At 42.1% G+C, this 18,936-nt stretch overlaps 1 protein-coding gene across 2 annotated transcripts in view; it reads left to right on the top strand.

Annotated features, from left to right (window-relative positions):
• Positions 1 to 18,936, top strand: part of NELL2 (neural EGFL like 2) — a 238,004-nt gene that overhangs the window by 125,302 nt on the left and 93,766 nt on the right. Inside the window, exon 13 of one of the 2 annotated variants that reach the window (XM_073327999.1) lies at positions 8,457 to 8,582. The exons of the other annotated variant lie outside the window; for it this stretch is intronic. Coding sequence (XP_073184100.1) covers positions 8,457 to 8,582 — 126 coding nt within the window. The remainder of the gene's footprint in view (positions 1 to 8,456; positions 8,583 to 18,936) is intronic. 2 annotated transcript variants of the gene reach the window in all.

Here is an 18,936-nt window from a genome sequence, read left to right on the forward strand (position 1 = left end):
GTGACCTTGCACACATATGTGCTAGTTCACGCCACATGGAGGATCCCATTTCTGTAGAGCAAAATGGCATCCTCTGTACAGCATGTCCTTGCATGCGTGTGTGAGGTCACACTGACGGGGACATTTCAGTAGTGTACAGCCCAGTCAGGACTACCCCACTGGGTGGAGGGTTTTGGTTTTGTGGAACATAGAAGGTGGATCAATGGGGAGAAGGGCTGTATTGTTTGGATGGCCTCCCCTCAGTAGAAGGGGAACCAGTCTCAGGAACAGGCTGGCTAGAGTAATCAGGAGACTAATAGCAAATGGAGAGGGTAAAAATAAGGAAGATATGAACACTCAGTTAGTAAAAACTTAGAAAGCTTATGCTCAAATAAATTGGTTAGTCTCTAAGGTGCCACAAGTACTCCTTTTCTTTTTTAGATGTTGAGAATGAAATTAATCAAGGAAACAAAGGGCACAAAGAGAAGAAATTCTTGGATTGCCTGTATGCCACTTCTAGGAGCCTGGGTAACAAACAGGAGGAATTGAAATTGCTTATTTATGTGCATATATTCTATCTACACCTCTACCCCGATATAACACTGTCATAAATATAAAGGGAAGGGTAAACCCCTTTAAAATCCCTCCTGGCCAGAGGAAAAATCCTCTCACCTGTAAAGGGTTAAGAAGCTAGGATAACCTTGCTGGCACCTGACCAAAATGACCAATGAGAAGACAAGATACTTTCAAAAGCTGGGGGGAGCAAAAAACAAAGGGTCTGTCTGGGTGATGCTTTTGCCAGGGACAGAACAGGAATGGAGTCTTAGAACTTAGTAAGTAATCGAGCTAGATATGCATTAGATTATGATTTATTTAAATGGCTGAGAAATTAAGTTGTGCTGAATAGAATGAATATTCCTGTCTGTGTCTCTTTTTTGTAACTTAAGGTTTTGCCTAGAGGGATTCTCTATGTTTTGAATTTAATTACCCTGTAAGGTATTTACTATCCTGATTTTACAGAGGTGATTCTTTTTACTGTTTCTTCTATTAAAATGTTTCTTTTCAAGAACTGAATGCTTTTTTCATAGTTCTAAGATACAAGGGTTTGGGTCTGTGGTCACCTATGCAAACTGGTGAAGATTTTTACCAAACCTTCCCCAGGAAGTGAGGTGCAAGGGTTGGGAGGATTTGCGGGGGAAAGATGTTTCCAAACAACGTTTTCCCAATAAACCCAGATAAACGTTTGGTGGTGGAAGTCCAAGGGCAAAGGGTAAAATAGTTTGTACCTTGGGGAAGTTTTAACCTAAGCTGGTAAAAGTAAGCTTGGGGGGTTTTCATGCAGGTCCCCACATCTGTACCCTAGAGTTCAGAGTGGGGAAGGAACCTGGACAAACACGACCTGATATAATGCGGGTTCGCATACAACATGGTAAAGCTCTGACACACTGCTCTGAGCAGCGTGTTAAGGGTGCCAGGCGGGGGCCGAGGGGTTGGGCAGGGGGGTTCGGGGGTGTTCAGGGGCTCCCCCCCATATGGTCTGGGAGGCAGGAGCTGGGGGGGCACTTTTGGGGGCCCCACAGTCCCAGAGTGGCCCAGATGATTAGCAGGGGGCCGGGAGCAGCCTGCTCTGCTTCCCTCGCCCTGGCCCCAGCCATGTCACTTGGGGAGAAGGGATCCCCCCACCCCATGCATTCAGCGGCAGCGGTGGAAGCGGAGCAGCCTGGCTCCAGCCCGCTCCACTCCGCCAGCTCCCAGCTGCGATGCTCCGCTTCCCGTCGCCGGTGAGTGTGGGACCTTTCCCTAACCCCCACCCCAGTGACACGGCTGGGGCTGGGGCAAGGAAAGCGGAGTGGGCTGGGGCTGCGTCGCTCCGCTTCCCACCGCCGGTGAGTGCAGAGGGCATCCTTTCCCCAACCTCCCTGCACTCACCGGCAGCAGGAAGCGGAGCTCCGCAGCTGGGAGATAGAAGAGTGGAGTGGGCTGGGGCTGCGTTGCTTCACTTCCCACCACTGCCGATGAGTGCCTGTCAGGGGGTGGGGGTGTGGATAGGGGTCAGAGCAGTCAGGGGACAGGGAGCAGGGGGGTTTGGTAGGGGGTAGGGTCTTGGGGGTGATTAGGGATGGGGGTCTCTGGAGGGGGCGGTCAGGGAACAAGGAACAGGGGATGCCCAGCTCCTTATGCACATATCTATAATATGTAGGATAAAAGCTGTATGATCATGGGGGACTTCAATTTGAGTGACATATGCTAGAGATTTCATACTGCCAGTACTAAAACATCCTTGGAATTTTTGAGCATTATAGATGACCATTTTGTAAGTTAAAGTGTTGCAGCCAACATTGGGGAAATCTTTTTTTAGATCTTATCTTAACAGATAAAGAGAAACTGATCACAGAACTAAAAATTAATGGTAGCTTAGGTACAAGTAATCATGACTTGATCTCATTTATAATATGCAAGCAGAATGAAGTCCATACCAATATATATTTGGTGCTTTAATAGGGCCAATTTTACAAAGCTAAAAACAATTATGAGCCAATTCAGCTGGGAGGAAGAATTTAATCAGAAAAATGTGAATAATAATTGGGAATCATTTGACAACAATTTACTAGATGCCCAAAGCCACAATCCCACAATTGAAGAAGAAGGTCATACTGGTTTAAAAAAATGACCTGGTTTAGCGGGAAGTGAAGGTACCTATAAAATCTTATATATATATATAACAAATTGAAGAGAGGTGAAGTTGATTGTAATGAAAATAAATCAGAAATTAGGCATTGTAGAAAATTGATAAGGAAAGCAAAGGGACATAAGGAGAAATTTATGGCCAGCAAAATTAAGGACAATAAGAAGGAGTTTTAAAAAAGTATTAGGGACAAAAAAAATCCTGATAATGGTATTGGTCCATTGCTAGATGGAAGTGGAAGGATTATCAATAATAATGCAGAAAAGGCAGAAATATTAAATACATATTTCTTTTCTGTATTTGTAGGAAAAACAGATGATATAGCCTTGTCATATGATGATGATAACATTCTTTCCATTTCACTAGTATCACTGGAGGATGTTAAACAGAAGCTACTAAAGTCAGACATTTTTAAATCAGCAGGTCCATATAACTTGCATCCAAGAGTTTAAAAAGAACTGGCATAAAAGCTCACTGGGCCATTACTGTTGATTCTCAAAAATTATTGTATCACAGGGCAACATCCAGAAGACTGGAAGAAAGTCAGTGTTGTTGTACCAATATTTAAAAAGAGTAAACGGGATGACCTGGTTACCTATAGACCTGTCAGCCTGACATCGATCCCAGGCAAGATAATGGAGCAGCTGATATGCTTCAATTAATAAAGAATTAAAGGAGGGTAATTAATGCAAATCAACATGTGTTTATGGAAGATAGATCCAGTCAAACTAACTCAATATCTTTTTATGATGAGAATACAAGTTTGGATGATAAAGATAATATTAACATAATATACTTAGACTTCTGTAATGTTTTGACTTGGTATTGCATGACATTTTGATTTAAAAAAATTAACAAATATAAAATTAATATGCATACATTATATGGATTAAAAACAGGCTAACTGTTAAGTCTCAACATGTAATTGTAAATGGGGAATTGTCATCACGCAGATAGTTTCCAGTGGGGTCCTTTAAGGGTCAGTTCTTTACCCTATGCTATTTAACATTTTTATCAGTGATCCGGAAGAAAACATAAAGTCATCTCTGATAAAGTTTGCAGATATCACAAAAATCAGGGGAGTGGTAAAGAATGGAGAGGACAGGTCACTGAGTCAGAGCAGTATGGATCGCTTGGTAAACTGGGTGGAAACAAAAAATATGCATTTTAATACAGCTAAATATATACATCTAGGAACAAAGAATGTAGGTCATACTTACAGGATGGTGGACTCTATCTTGGGAAGCTGCAACTCTCAAAAGGATTTGAGTGTTATGGTGGGATAATCAGCTGAACATGAGCTCGCAGTGTGATGTGGTGGCCAAAAGAGCAAATGCAATCTTTGGCTGCATAAACAGAGGAATCTTGAATAGAAGCAGAGGTTATTTTACCTCTATCTTTGGCAATGGTGTGACTGCTGCTGGAATATCATGTCCATTTCTGGTGTCCACAGTACAAGAAGTACTTTGGTAAATTTAAGAGGGTTCAGAGAAGAGTCACAAGAATAAGTAAAGGATTTGAAAACACGCCTTTTAGTGATAGACTTAAAGGGTATGTCTACAAGGCAGTGTAAACTGAGGGTTTCAACTCAGGCTTAAGCCTAACCCCGCTTCCATCTGCACACAAATTGCACTAATCCAGGGCTCAGATGAGTTACATCGTTTGCTGCAGTACTTGTGGTGTGAGCAGCTCTTTCTTATTTCCTTTGTATTCCTTTACATTTCTGTGACTGTGTTTTTCTGCTGGAGACAGCTTGCCATTTTGTTCTCAATTCAGGTGCTGAGGAGATGCATCCACTGTGCTCTTATGGAGATTTCTCTTTTGTTCTTTTCTTATTTAGTTTTAGTAAACCATATTGCCTGAAAGTGCAGATTGTAAGTATAGGTTGCACTTTGTATGAAAATACATAAAAATAGCGACTGCTGCCCTACAGCAGTGCCACAGTATTGCTAATGGTTCTGTCCCTCCAGCAGCAGAGCTCCTAAGGAAGGGAAAGAAAAGCAATCTGAGTATCAGAGTCAGGAATGTTGGGGGCACTGGGTTTGTGAAGAACAGCCCATTGTCACTAACACTCAGCACTGACAGTGAAGGCTTGCATACTTTGGCAAGTAAGATCTAACTTCTGCAACAGAGTCCCCAGATTTCTGTGACACTCAGAACTGGAAAAATCTATGGCAGCTTCAGAAAAAATAAAGAATAGAGGATTTTTTTCAATTAAATACGAAAATGACAACACAGAATCAGTGCAGAATCCATGTGGTGTTTATTTGATTTATTCTGCTTCTAAATGTTCAGTGTGCCACAGACCTTTGTACTGACAATGCAAAACTGTATTTTGGAGTTGTAGGGAGAAAGGAGATGGTGGCTGCTGGGTAGCAGACAGTTGATGCTTTTGCCAGCGGGAAAGGTGTAGAAGGTGTTGTGGGATGAGTATATTAGCTGAATGTTAGTGCTATAAGGATCAGCAGTAAGGTACAGTAGCTATCATTGCTGACATTTAATTTTTCATCACTAGCAAATCAACACCAGTTGAGTTTGTAACTCCTGTCTATATTTTGACTTGTCAGCAGGAACACAACAGTGCATGAGTTCACACTGTTCTCTGTTTGGTGGGTTGTTGTTTTTTGTAGCCATGAGGTCATAAGCACAATTAAAAAACAAACAAACAAAACCCCAACCCTTAGTTTCTAGGGTGCAATTTTGTAGCAAGGTTGGATTCTATGGCAAATTCCGTGGTCATGGAATTGTGGAAAATATATGGGGTTCTGCTTGCTAATATAATTAGAGGTCCATATATGCACTGAACAGCTCAGTGATACTTCTCTGTGCACTGTATCATGGGGGCAGTGTGTTACCATGCCTCAGTAGGTCACAAATTCAGGACAAGCTCCTGGGGAAAAGGGCCGCCACACCCCAAAACTGGTGGTTATTCTTCCATAAGATATACCAATCCAGCAACAAAAGTAAACTTCTGTCTCACCACACTGGCTAACAAGTCAGAAATGCATCCTCGTAAGGTGTTCCAGTCCTGTATTCAACACCCAGACACTAGACTTAATGATAAGTGGTTATTTAAAACCAGTTTAATCAACCAAAGGGTTCTTGTGATCCCAAAAGACCAGCCACGTACCCAGGTCAATATATAACTCAGATCTTACCCAATAATCTTGCTGTTGCCAATCCATTAGTATCTAATATCTAAAGGTTTATTTATAAAAAAGAAAGAAAGGTGAGTTAAAATTGGTTAAAGGAATCCAATACATACAACAATTGTGAAGTTCTTGGATCAGGCTTGTAGCCGTGATAGAATAAATCCCTGGCTGGATAAGTCTCTGGTTTCTCCCAAATCATTGGAAGGTCCTCAGTCCTTTGGTTAGAATGCTCCCATTAGTATAAGTTCATAGTCCAGAGATTTGAGCAGGAAAGAGGCAAAATAGAGATGTTTCTAGGGCCTTTTATAGCTTCTGCCAAATGAAGAGAAACCCTTTTTTCTAGTTTGTGGAAAATTACAGGTAACAAGATGCAGTTGGGAGTCACATGTCTATGCATCCTTCGCTTAGTCATAGCAGAAGCCATTACCCATACTTTAATTAGAATGTCCTTAGGGAAGTCCATTAAGTGTAGATAAAAACAACGAGGAGTCTTTGTGGCACCTTAGAGATTAACAAATTTATTTGGGCATAAGCTTTTGTGGGCTAAAACCCACTTCATCGGATGCATGGAGTGAAAAATACAGTAAAATACACTCTCACAGACCTTGGGAGATGGCAGTCCTCGCTTACAGACAGCCCCCCAACCTGAAGCAAATACTCACCAGCAACTACACACCACACAACAAAAACACTAACCCAGGAACCAATCCCTGCAACAAACCCAGTTGCTAACTCTGTCCACATATTTATTCAAGGAACACCATCATAGGACCTAATCATATCAGCCACACCATCATGGGCTCATTCCCCTGCACGTCTACCAATGTGATATATGCCATCATGTGCCAGCAATGCCCCTCTGCCATGTATTGGCCAAACTGGACAGTCTCTGCACAAAAGAATAAATGGACACAAATCAGACATCAAGAATTGTAACATTCAAAAGCCAGTAGGAGAGCACTTCGGTCTCCCTGGACACTCAATAACAGATTTTAAAGTGGCAACACTTCAACAAAAAAACTTCAAAAACAGACTTCAATGAGAAACTGCAGAACTGGAATTAATTTGCAAACTTGACACCATCAATTAGGCCTGAAGAAAGACTGGGCATGGCTGGGTCACTACAAAAAATAATTTTCCCTCTGTTGATACTCACACCTTCTTGTCAACTGTTCGGAATAGGCTACATCCACCCTGTTTGAATTAGTCTAGTTAGCACTGAACCCCCACTTGGTAAGGCAACACCCATCTTTTCATGTGCTGTAATATATATACCTGCCTATTACATTTTTCACTCCATGCATCTGATGAAGTGGGTTTTAGTCCACAAAAGTTTATGCCCAAATAAATGTGTTAGTCTCTAAGGTGCCACAAAGACTCCTCGTTGTTTTTGCTGATACAGACTAACACGGCTACCCCTTCTGATAAGTGTAGATAGGCCTCTTCCATGGTCCATTGTGAGTTAAGTGTTCTTTGATGGGTCATTCAACTTGAATAGTCTCTTCACAATGTGCTGGCTAAATACCTTGTGGGTGTTACCCAGAAACAAACACATATGAAATACAGGTACATCGTTAATATTCATAACTTCAGATACAAAAATGATACATGCATAAAAATGGCATAATCTTATTCAGCAAATCATAACTTTTCCATAGACATCTTACATGCCACACTTTGTACAAGATTTGTTGCAGTTATATAACAGTGGTAGCAAAATGATCTACATGGTCATATTTAACCTGATAGCATTACACAGTGTGCTACTAACCACTCCCAAATTAGTATAATCCTTTTTTGAAGCAGCAGCAAACACCATAAAATAATGTGCAGAAGTTGCTGTGTATATATATGCCTGTGCTACATATTCTCTTTTTTCCATTATGTCATGCTACCAGAAATGAAACTAATACTGTGTACTTAGTGAGCCACAGATTAGTCAAGATCCATGTCTACAGTAGTTTATACCAGGAACTTGCTCTATAAATTAACATTGCAGCAGGTGTTCAATCTGTTGTGAGATTTTACCAGGGAACGAATTTCTCCATCATGTAAGATCTCCACATAAATAAGTTCCTTTCAGGCTCATAGGTAAGGTTCACAGCTTTGACTAAGTATCTACCCACATATCTAATAAACTACCAATTGGTGACTTCATGTTTCTCGGAAAAACTTTTAATGAGTTCCAGTATCTGTTAAGAACTTGCCACTGGCCTCCCTATGGTAAAGAAACAAAGGATACCTATTGGATCAAAGGTAGAATATATAGCGATTAATGACACTGCAGTGCTGGTGCAGTCAATCTGGTCTTCGAGCCCTTAGATATGTGCTGGTTGATTTAAATCAGGGCTATAACAACACAGACATTTCAAAAGGAGTTAGGCAAGATCTAAGCTGATGTAATCTTCTTTGTACCTCCACTAACAGCTGTTCCCAAAAAGCTCACACTGCTCCTGTTGTCTGAACACTTCAAACAGTTATTTTAGAAGAGAGAACCTAACAACTTTCTAAAATGCTTTGCTGTTCAAGCAACTTTTTATTCCTGCTAAATACTGATGGAAGCAAATAGGGCAATATATTGAGTGGTTCTGAAGAGCTCAGCACCATTTGATCAGTTGACCCCGCTGCTTTGTTCACAGATATTGACGAGTGTGCTGAAGGACGGCATTATTGTCGTGAGAATACTATGTGTGTAAATACACCAGGATCTTTCATGTGCATCTGCAGAACAGGATACATACGAATTGATGATTACTCCTGCACAGGTAAGAGCTGATTATTTATCAAAGAAAAATAACTGATAGTCATCTCAATACTGTCAAATACTATTCTAAAATTTGTTCTAGTTAACTTGTTATTTTATATGAAAATTCTATACAACAAAAGAAGCACCAGAATAATTACAGAAGTACAGTTTTCAGAAAAGCTAGTGCATATTACAAGTCATATACATGTTGCATCATTTCCTCAATATAGAGGCTAAATCGGCTTGCTGTATTAAATACACACTTTTTATCTTCAAAAAGAACAGGAGTACTGTAATTCATTAGAGCATAAGCTTTCGTGGGCTACAGCTCACTTCATCGGATGCATAGAATGGAACATATAGTAAGATATATAGAGATATATATACACACACATACAGATGTTCCATTCTGTGCATCCGATGAAGTGAGCTGTAGCTCACGAAAGCTTATGCTCTAATAAATTGGTTAGTCTCTAAGGTGCCACAAGTCTTCCTGTTCTTTTTGCGGATACAGACTAATACGGCTGCTACTCTGAAACCTGTCACTTTTTATCTTGCATTTGTAGGGAAAAGGGGATTGGATGAGAGAGCTTGACAAGGGAAAGAAGCACTATGGTAATCCTATAGGGCCAGATGGTGCCCAGCTTCCACATAGGACACAATATGGGGTGCTTTGGGGGGTTGTGCACCCCTGACACAGGGGCAGGGCACAACTGCAGTCCTTGTGTCTCCTGCATGCAAGGTTTATGGGAGGCTAACAACAGTGTTGGCACTAGTCTCCAAAATATGGAGGGAGGGTGTGGGGAATGGGGCCTTCCCACTAGCCCGCAGAGCTTGCCAGGCACAGAGGTGAGTGTTCATTGTGTAGCGTGATGGCTACACTCACCCTACACTCCTTAGAGTACTGGGAGTCCCTGTGAAGGAGTCACCCTTTTGGGTGGTGCACCTTCCGTACCACTTCCAACAAAGGACTATGCCTGCAGCCTTTCTGTATCATTATCTAGTATCAGAGGGGTAGCCATGTTAGTCTGTATCCACAAAAACAATGAGGAGTCCGGTGGCATTTTAAAGACTAACAGATTTATTTGGGCATAAGCTTTCGTGGGTAAAAAAGACTCCTTCAGAAGCTTATGCCCAAATAAATCTGTTAGTCTTTAAGGTGCCACCGGACTCCTCATTGTTTTTGTATCATTATCCACCATCTAAATGGAGCTTGCATGACTTCTCACAGAGCTAAACATACTGTGTGTTAGATACATGTTTTTCTTTCCTTTTGGGATTCTCCTATGACAGGGAGTCTGCAACTGCACTCCCAGGGCAGCACTCCATTCCCCTTTGTGCCACTGAAGTGCAGGATCTGGCCCCTCTCTACAACTTCCATTATTGCCTCTTTGCCACTAGCTTCCTCTCGGGATAGACTCAGCTTCATGTGGGCTTCCTCCAGTACAGCTCTGTTCTCACCTTCTTCTGTTTTATTACAAACCAATTTGGGGTATAAAATGATCATTTAAAATCTAATATAGCAACATTTTAAAAGGTATTACTTCTCCCAGAAATGCTGACGGCTGCAGCTCCTTGGAGGGGCCTGTTTATTTCCACATTAGACAGATAGGGCAGATGCTGTTCAAAGGTGTGGGACATTCATTTGGCGGAGAAAAATGTGTGTGGGAAAAATTATATTTTATTTACCATGTGGAATCCTTTTGTTCTTTATGCAAAAGAAAATATTTGTGCTGTAAAACCTTCTTGGAGTTCATTTGCTCTACATTGATATAGCCTGTAAATGGAAGTTAGTGTTTGGAATGAATATATCTAGTATACTGGTCCCTTTAATTTATTCTGTCCCTGAAATCACTCTTGTAAGTTCATGCATATAGAGTGTTGAAACCTGAGAATATCTTGCAGCTAGGATTCTCTGTGTGCCCCAGATTTGCTGAAATGCATAGCTGTAAAATGCAATATAATTTAAAAAACCTGGATGCCTCTACCAAATTTTAAAACTGGCTAGAAGTTCATTAGACATTGCCTTTCTCAGCATCTCCAAACCAAGCTCTGCCCCACATCCTGAAATAAGTATAATAGAATTTCTAATGGAATCAACCACGCTTTTTGAAATAACAAGATGAATTATTTCCTCTCTCCATCCCTCTCCCATCCCAACTCTACACTTTCTGCCCATCCTGATCAAAGAAGAAAACTCCAAAACAGGAGGAAGTGGATTGAACAGGGCTCCCCAAACATCTTTAGGTTGAGAGGAACCTTAGATAGTATGACTGCTTGTGACACACCCATGTCTGAAGAGCAGTGCAGCTTGCAATGTTTTGGAAATATTTCCTAAAAGCACCCACCCTGGGACAAGAGGTTCTTTGACAGTGAATTTGCCTCACTGGATAGGTTTGTTTGGTGCTATGATATTACCCTGAGAAGGCAGTGTCTCTTGACAGTGGAATTTCTGCTAATGACAACTAGAGAAGCTATTAGGAATACATTCTACGGAGGTACTATATGTTCTTCTAGTCTTTCAATTACTTCTGAGCATTTCCAATGCAGCCATTAGTAGTTAATTGAAATATGCAGAACTATGAGGCTCCTCCATTGCATTTCAATCAACTATGAAGTATTCTAAAAGTGAATGATTGAAAAGATAATTATTTTAAAACATCTGTGTGATACATAGATTACTTTTTAAGTCAACTGCTTTGATCCGTAAAAAGCACTTTATGCTTTTATTAGCCTGTATTCCTGACACAGAAAGCATTTTCACTACAGCAATTTGTTTAAGCAGGTAGAAGGACCATAAATCTGCATATAAGATTGCTGTAGCCTGGCCATAGTGATGGGAGCATGAATTTATCTCTGCAGTGGGCTTGCCATCTATTCCTTTAATAATGTGCTTCAGATACTAACTTTTAATTTTTGAGGCATTCACGTGAACTGCTTCCCCCAGTTATAAATCTGATAGGTATTGTGAACATAAATAATGAAGGTACATCATCATTACTTTAACATGTACTTTGAGGAGATTTTCCTTGATATCCACTGTTAAGGTACTTAACACTGACTGCCTTGAAGAAATTCATTGTGTTCTAAGAACCTATGGGGGTTCTAAATAGCAAAAAGACTGGTTCAGGGTATGTTGCAGCAAGATGTGTTTAACACAGCGGTGCTGAATAATGCTGGGAGAGAGCTAGCACTTGCTGAAAAGAAATAATAATGTGAGGTTCTATAAACAGTCCAATAGATTTAGTCTGGGTTATTATGTTTAGGTACAGCAGACTCTTCAGAACCACTGTTTCCCCCCATAGCAGGCAGTAATACTTTTTAAATGTGCAACTTATAGAAAAACCCATTATACTTCCATATATTGTGTTCTGTATTTTAAAGAGAACTTTAATGGCATCTAGCTAGTCAAATGATGTTTAGATTTTGAGAATTAAAATGTTTATAAAACAAAAATTTGTTTACAGTAGAAAAGCACTGAAGTGTTTGATATAGAGTCACAGTCTTAAAAATAAGCTCTTTCCACTCATTATAAGCACATCACTGTCATCTGTCCATTATGACTGTGAAGAGGAGCAAGTCAAAGATTTCACCTTTGAGCACCCAGACAATTTCCAACTGCTCTAGGTGCAGCAGCTCTCATGGTTAGTGTACCTATAAGGTTATGCCGTGAACAAGATCATTCCCTGCATCATGAAATAATTTTGAATGGGATCTGTTTTTTTTTTCTCTTGTGATGCTAGTGGTTCTTAAAAAAGGGCAGCCAAGATTTGCTATTCTGACAGAAAAGAAGTGTGGGAAGAAGAAAAGTATTCATTGCCGAGCGGAGAACCTGGTATAGATGTAATCAATATTTTTGAAAGATCCTGTTAGGACTATAGTATTGAACTTGCTGTGTTTATGGGAGTAAGGCCAAGCATATTCCTTGAAGAATTTCAACTCTTCCTTAATTTAATTTCACCCTAATAACCAGCCTTGTTGTTGCAAGTTTAGTGACTCTCTAGTACCTCGCAGTGTGAGTACAGAGACCTTGCATTTGCCTGTACAGATGAGTGGGAAGTGGGAAAGATGAACTGTAAATGGAATTGCAATTTTAATATTAATTTAGACATTGCTACTAAAAGTATTTTTACAATCCATTAATATCAGCTGGACTTTATTATACATGATCCATTTCCTGCAATTACTGCAGTGGGCACGTGTTGGTGGACCTCAGTCCTCTGCATTGTGACAAGTCACTGTCATGTTTCTTCCTAAAGGTAGCTGAAAGCATCAGTGAGATTAATCTAAACTTAAAGATTGTTCTAAACTGTATTGGTGACCAACAACTGTACCAACTGCCAACCTGTTCCAGCAGCCAAAGATTGCCTTGGTATCCAGGTGTCCTGGTGACAAACCCCTTTCCTATGTAGTGCCAGGTTTAGGGCAGCTTGATGTTGCTAGAATTATGCAACCAAAGATCTGGCTGTAAGGTAGGATTGCCAACTTTCTAATAGCAGAAAGCTGAATACCCTTGCCCTGCCCCCTTCCCCGAGGCCCAGCCCTTCTCCAAGGCCCCACCCACTGCTCACTCCATTCCCCCCCCTTCTTTGCTCGCTCTCCCCCACTCTTGCTCACTCGCTCATTTTTACTGGGCTAGGGCAGGGGTTGGGGAGTAGGAAGGGATGAGGGCTCTGGTTGGGGTGTGGTCTCTGGGGTGGAGCTGTGGATGAGGTGTTTGGGGTGTAGGTGGGGACTTTGGGAATGGCAACGGTTAGAGTGCAGGAGGGGATGTGGGCTCCAGGAGGGAGTTTGGGTGTGAGAGGGGGCTTAGGGCTGGGTCAGGGGTAAGGGGTGCAGGCTCTGGGCGGAGTTTACCTCAGGCAGCTCCCGGGAAGTGGCCAGCATGTCCAGCTCCTAGGCAGAGGCACAGCCAGGGGGCTCCATGCATTGCCTCCCACCCCCACCACTCCCATTGGCTGCCATTCCTGGCCAATGGGAGCTATGGAGCTGGAGCTCAGGGCGGGGTCAGTGTGTGGAGCACCCATGACCACCCCTGAGCTGGAGGGATGTGCCGGCCACTTCTTGGGAGCTGTGCGGAGCCAGGCACAGAACCTGCCAGCCCCACACCAACTGGACTTCTAACAGCCCAGTCAGTGGTGCTGACCAGAGCCACCAGAGTCTCTTTTTGAGCAGGTGTTCTGATTGAAAACCAGACACCTGGCAACCCTATCCTAAGGTTACAAGAGTAAAGTTGGTGTGGCTGCATAATAGTTTGGTTATATTATATGTAATCCTGTCCTGGCTTCTCAATGCTTGTGCTTATAGCAAATGTAATAAGAATTTTTTACACTAGTACACTTTTTTTGTTGGATTTACCATGCTGTACAACTGAATCAGTTATTCAGCCCTACTTTACTTTCTTCAGTAGCTAACCCTTTTGCCATGTTTCCATTCATGCTGTGGGAGATTCTTGTTGCTTGCTGAAGCACCTCTGAAACCGATAAAGAAAACAAAGAAGTGAAAGTCAGATATTCGGGAATGTTAGGAATATGGAAAATAAGCAACAACTGACACCCACCCCCCCAACCGCACTCCGGATTCATAAATGTAAATTTCAGCAAGTCTATTTCAGCTTGCACCATCTATTGTAGCATTGTGTGAGCAAATCCATTTGTGGCATTTCATTATATAATGATGATTGATAATTTTGGTTATATAAAAACTGACTTGTGTCTATATCAGGGGTGGGCAAACTTTTTGGTCCGAGGGCCAGATCAGGGAATAGAAATTGTATGGTGGGTCATGAATCATAGAATCATAGAATATCAGGGTTTGTAGGGACCTCAGGAGGTCATCTAGTCCAACCCCCTGCTCAAAGCAGGACCAATCCCCAACTAAATCATCCCAGCCTGGGCTTTGTCAAGCCTGACCTTAAAAACTTCTAAGGAAGGAGATTCCACCACCTCCCTAGGTAACGCATTCCAGTGTTTCACCACCCTCCTAGTGAAAAAGTTTTCCCTAATATCCAATTAAACCTCCCCCACTGCAACTTGAGACCATTACTCCTTGTTCTGTCATCTGCTACCACTGAGAACAGTCTAGAGCCATCCTCTTTGGAACCCCCTTTCAGGTAGTTGAAAGCAGCTATCAAACCCCCCTCATTCTTCTCTTCCGCAGACTAAACAATCCCAGTTCCCTCAGCCTCTCCTCATAAGTCACGTGTTCCAGTCCCCTAACCATTTTTGTTGCCCTCCGCTGGACTCTTTCCAATTTTTCCACATCCTTCTTTTAGTGTGGGGTCCAAAACTGGACACAGTACTCCAGATGAGGCCTCACCAGTGTCGAATAGCGGGGAACGATCACATCCCTCGATCTGCTGGCAATTCCCCTACTTATACATCCCAAAATGCCATTGGCCTTCTTGGCATCAAGGGCACGCTGTTGACTCATATCCAGCTTCTCGTCACCTGTAACCCCTAGGTCCTTTTCTGCAGAACTGCTGCCGAGCCATTCAGTCCGTAGTCAGTAGCAGTGCATGGGATTCTTCCGTCCTAAGTGCAGGACTCTGCACTTGTCCTTGTTGAACCTCATCAGATTTCTTTTGGCCCAATCCTCTAATTTGTCTAGGGCCCTCTGTATGCTATCCCTACCCTCCAGTGTATCTACCTCTCCTCCCAGTGTAGTGTCATTTGCAAACTTGCTGAGGGTGCAATCCACACCATCCTCCAGATCATTTATGAAGATATTGAACAAAACCGGCCCCAGGACCGACCCTTGGGGCACTCTACTTGATACCGGCTGCCAACTAGACATGGAGCCATTGATCACTACCCATTGAGCCCGACAATCTAGCCAACGTTCTAACAAAATTGGGGTTGGGGTGTGGGCTCTGGGGTGGGACTGAGGATGAGGAGTTTGAGGTGTAGGAGGGTGCTCTGGGCTGGGACTGAGGGGTTCGGAGGGCATGAGGGGAATCGGGCCTGGGGCAGGGGTGCGGGAAGGTGTGCAGGTTCTGGGTGGGGGTGTGGGCTCTGGGGTGGGGCTCAAGATGAGAGGTTTGGGGTGCAGGAGGGTTCTCCAGGCTGGGATAGAGGGGTTTGGAGGGCGGGAGGGGTTCAGGGGTGGGGCAGGGAGTTGTGGTGTGGGGAGAGGCTCAGTGGGTGTATGCTCTGAGCGGCACTTTCCTCAAGTGGCTCCCGGAAGCAGTGGCATGTCCCTTCTCCGGCTCCTATGTGGAGATGCGGCCAGGTGGTTCTGCACACTACCCCATCCACAGACACTGCCCCTGCAGCTCCCATTGGAGTGCATAGAAGGCGGAGCGGGGCCATTCCACAGCTTCTGGGAGCCGCGTGGTGCAGCCACAAGCCAGTGGCCCGAATGGAGTGGGGCCAAGCTGTGTGGTGCGGCTCACTAGCCGGCTTAATACGGCTCACGGGACTTAGTTTGCCCACCCGTGGTCTATATAATAGCTGACTTACTGTGAGTTGAACACACAACTGTTTGTGGCCCATAATTAGGAATGTTAGTAAACTATATGGAAGAAAAGATTCCGCAGTTTGACATTAATATGTCATTATTTGCACATGGTGGCTGCAGCAGAGGTATGAATCTTGATAAAATGAGTAAGTTATCTCAGTTCTGTTTGTTTGTGCAGACTAATGTAAAATGTTGTACTCTCTCCACTCTGAAACTTACATGCACACACACACAACTCAGCAGTCATTGCTCATAACAGAACGGGTGCATAGAAGCAAGGAGACTGAATTTATTTTTTCTTAGATGAAAAACCTAAAAATAAATCAGTACTATCTGTCTCTGTCAGAGTTCTATGCACAAAAGAAACAATTTAGCTATAACAGTCTACAAAGCAGCCAAAATCTCTTCATGGCATATTTATGGAAATGTTACATTATATCTGTATCCATTTTGATTTTCACAACAGGAGAGGCAGTGATCGCATACATGTAAGATTTTTGTTATTTGCAGTTGTTTTCTTAGTAGTGAGTTTTATATAGATTGGATCCATCAAAAAACACATTCACCCCAGAATCTACTGCTCAGGGACTATTTTTCTATTCAGAGACTAAGCTTGAAAGTCCCTGTGCAGTTTGGATGGGAGATGAGTGCTGATCTTCACCCAAATGCTCAAGAGGTTCACAGGCAGTAAATGCAAGACATAAAAAATGTGTCCCATCCTTAGCATATTGAGCAAGTACCTGTGTTTTCTCACCCTCTTTCACAGGGCTGGACAGGACCTAAAAGATACTATGTTGGGGGGCAGAGAAAAGGTATGGCTATCTATGGTGCCCCATCACAGTAGTATCTGAGTGCCTTAACATCCACCTGGGGCAGTAGTGTTGAGCCCTTTAGCACACTATGGAACTGAAAAGGGCACCAGCCATTTTTTTGAAAAAATGGTATCCCTGCTAAATTGCCTCTGTATAGATTATTCTCCATAGTCTGTCTTTCCAAATGATATTTGAGCTTGTCCTACTCTATGGCATTAAGCAGAATATCTTTTAAATGCTTATCTGCATCAACATAGAGGAGTGATCAACAAGATTGTACCCATGCATCAGTGAGGGTTTAAAATTACATTATGCTTTTGGGACAAATACATTTGAAATCTTAACTGATTAATTATTAAATTTAGCTGTGTCTGTTGCAAACTGTGGCCCTCAAAAACGCCTAATCACATGACTAGTGCTCTCATGGATTGGTAACTGGTAAAAGATAGGAAACAAAGGGTAGGTATAAATGGTCAGTACTCAGAATGGAGAGAGGTAAATAGTGGTGTCTCTCAGGGGTCTCTTTCTGGGACCAGTCCTAGTCAACATATTCATAAATGATCTGGAAAAAGGGGTAAACAGTGAAGTGGCAAAATGTGCAGATGATACAAAATTACTAAAGATAGTTAAGATCCAGGCAAACTGCAAAGAGCTACAAAAGGATCTCTCAAAACTGGGTGACTGGGCAACAAAATGGCAGATGAAATTTAATGTTGATAAATGCAAAGTAATGCACATTGGAAAGCATAATCCCAACTATACGTATAAAATGATGGGGTCTAAATTAGCTGTTACCACTCAAGAAAGAGATCTTGGAGTCACTGTAGATAGTTCTCTGAAAACATCCACTGAATGTGCAGTGGCAATCAAAAAAGCAAACAGAATGCTGGGAATAATTAAGAAAGGGATAGATAATAGGACAGAAAATATCACGTTGCCTCTCTATAAATCCATGGTACACTCACATCTTGAATACCGTGTGCAGATGTGGTCGCCCCATCTCAAAAAAGATATATTGGAATTGGAAAATGTTCAGAAAAGGGCAACAAAAATCATTAGAGGTGTAGAACGGCTTCCGTATGAGGAGAGATTAATAAGACTGGGACTTTTCAGCTTGAAAAAGAGACGGCGAACGGGAGATATGATAGAGATCTATAAAATCATGACTGGTGTAGAGAAAGTAGATAAGGAAGTGTTGTTTACTACTTCTCATAACGCAAGAACTAGAGGTCACCAAATGAAATTAGTAGGCAGAAGGTTTAAAACCAATAAAAGGAAGTATTTCTTCACGCAACGCACAGTCGACCTTCGGAACTCCTTGCCAGAGGATGTTGTGAAGGCCAAGACCATGACAGGGTTAAAAAAATAACTAGATAAATTCATGGAGGATAGCTATTAGCTAGGATGGGCAGGAACGGTGTCCCTAGCCTCTGTTTGCCAGAAGCTGGGAATGAGCGACAGGGGATGGATCACTTGCTGATTACCTGTTCCGTTCATTCCCTCTGGGGCACCTGGCGCTGAACACTGTCGGAGGACAAGATACTGGGCTAGATGGACCTTTCGTCTGATCCAGAAGGGCCATTCTTATGTTCTTATGACTAACTTAATCCTTGTGAGTAGGTACATTGAGCTCAATGGGACTACACATGTGTAAGGTTATTTGCCTAAATATTAGCAAAATTGGCGCCTTTTTTCATAACCTTTTGCTAAGCATCTTCCAGAGAGTTTTGTCTTCTTTTTCTGTTTGAACTTGGTCAAGTGGCACTTAAATTTCTGGTGCAACTTTCATTTTTAGAAGGAAAAAATTTGGAGGCCAAATGAAATGGCAAAATAGGGCTAACACATGCTAAGAGGCTACGTGAACATTATTATGTGTTATTAATAAGTACTATCATGCCTCTATTCCTCTGACCCACTTTTGTTTCAATCTTTCAAGAAACTAGTGAAAAATTGTATATAAAATTATCCTTCAAGTGCCAACTTTTGATACAAGGTAGTTTTGAGTAGGCTATGTACTGCAATTGTTTTTCTAATATGTGAAACTTCATTGTAAAGAGCTCCTCTAAAAAGTATTCAGAGTTTGTCTTCCAACAAGTATTGAAC

The sequence above is a fragment of the Lepidochelys kempii genome, chromosome 1 (genome assembly GCF_965140285.1).
Source record: "Lepidochelys kempii isolate rLepKem1 chromosome 1, rLepKem1.hap1, whole genome shotgun sequence".
NCBI lineage: Eukaryota > Metazoa > Chordata > Testudines > Cheloniidae > Lepidochelys > Lepidochelys kempii.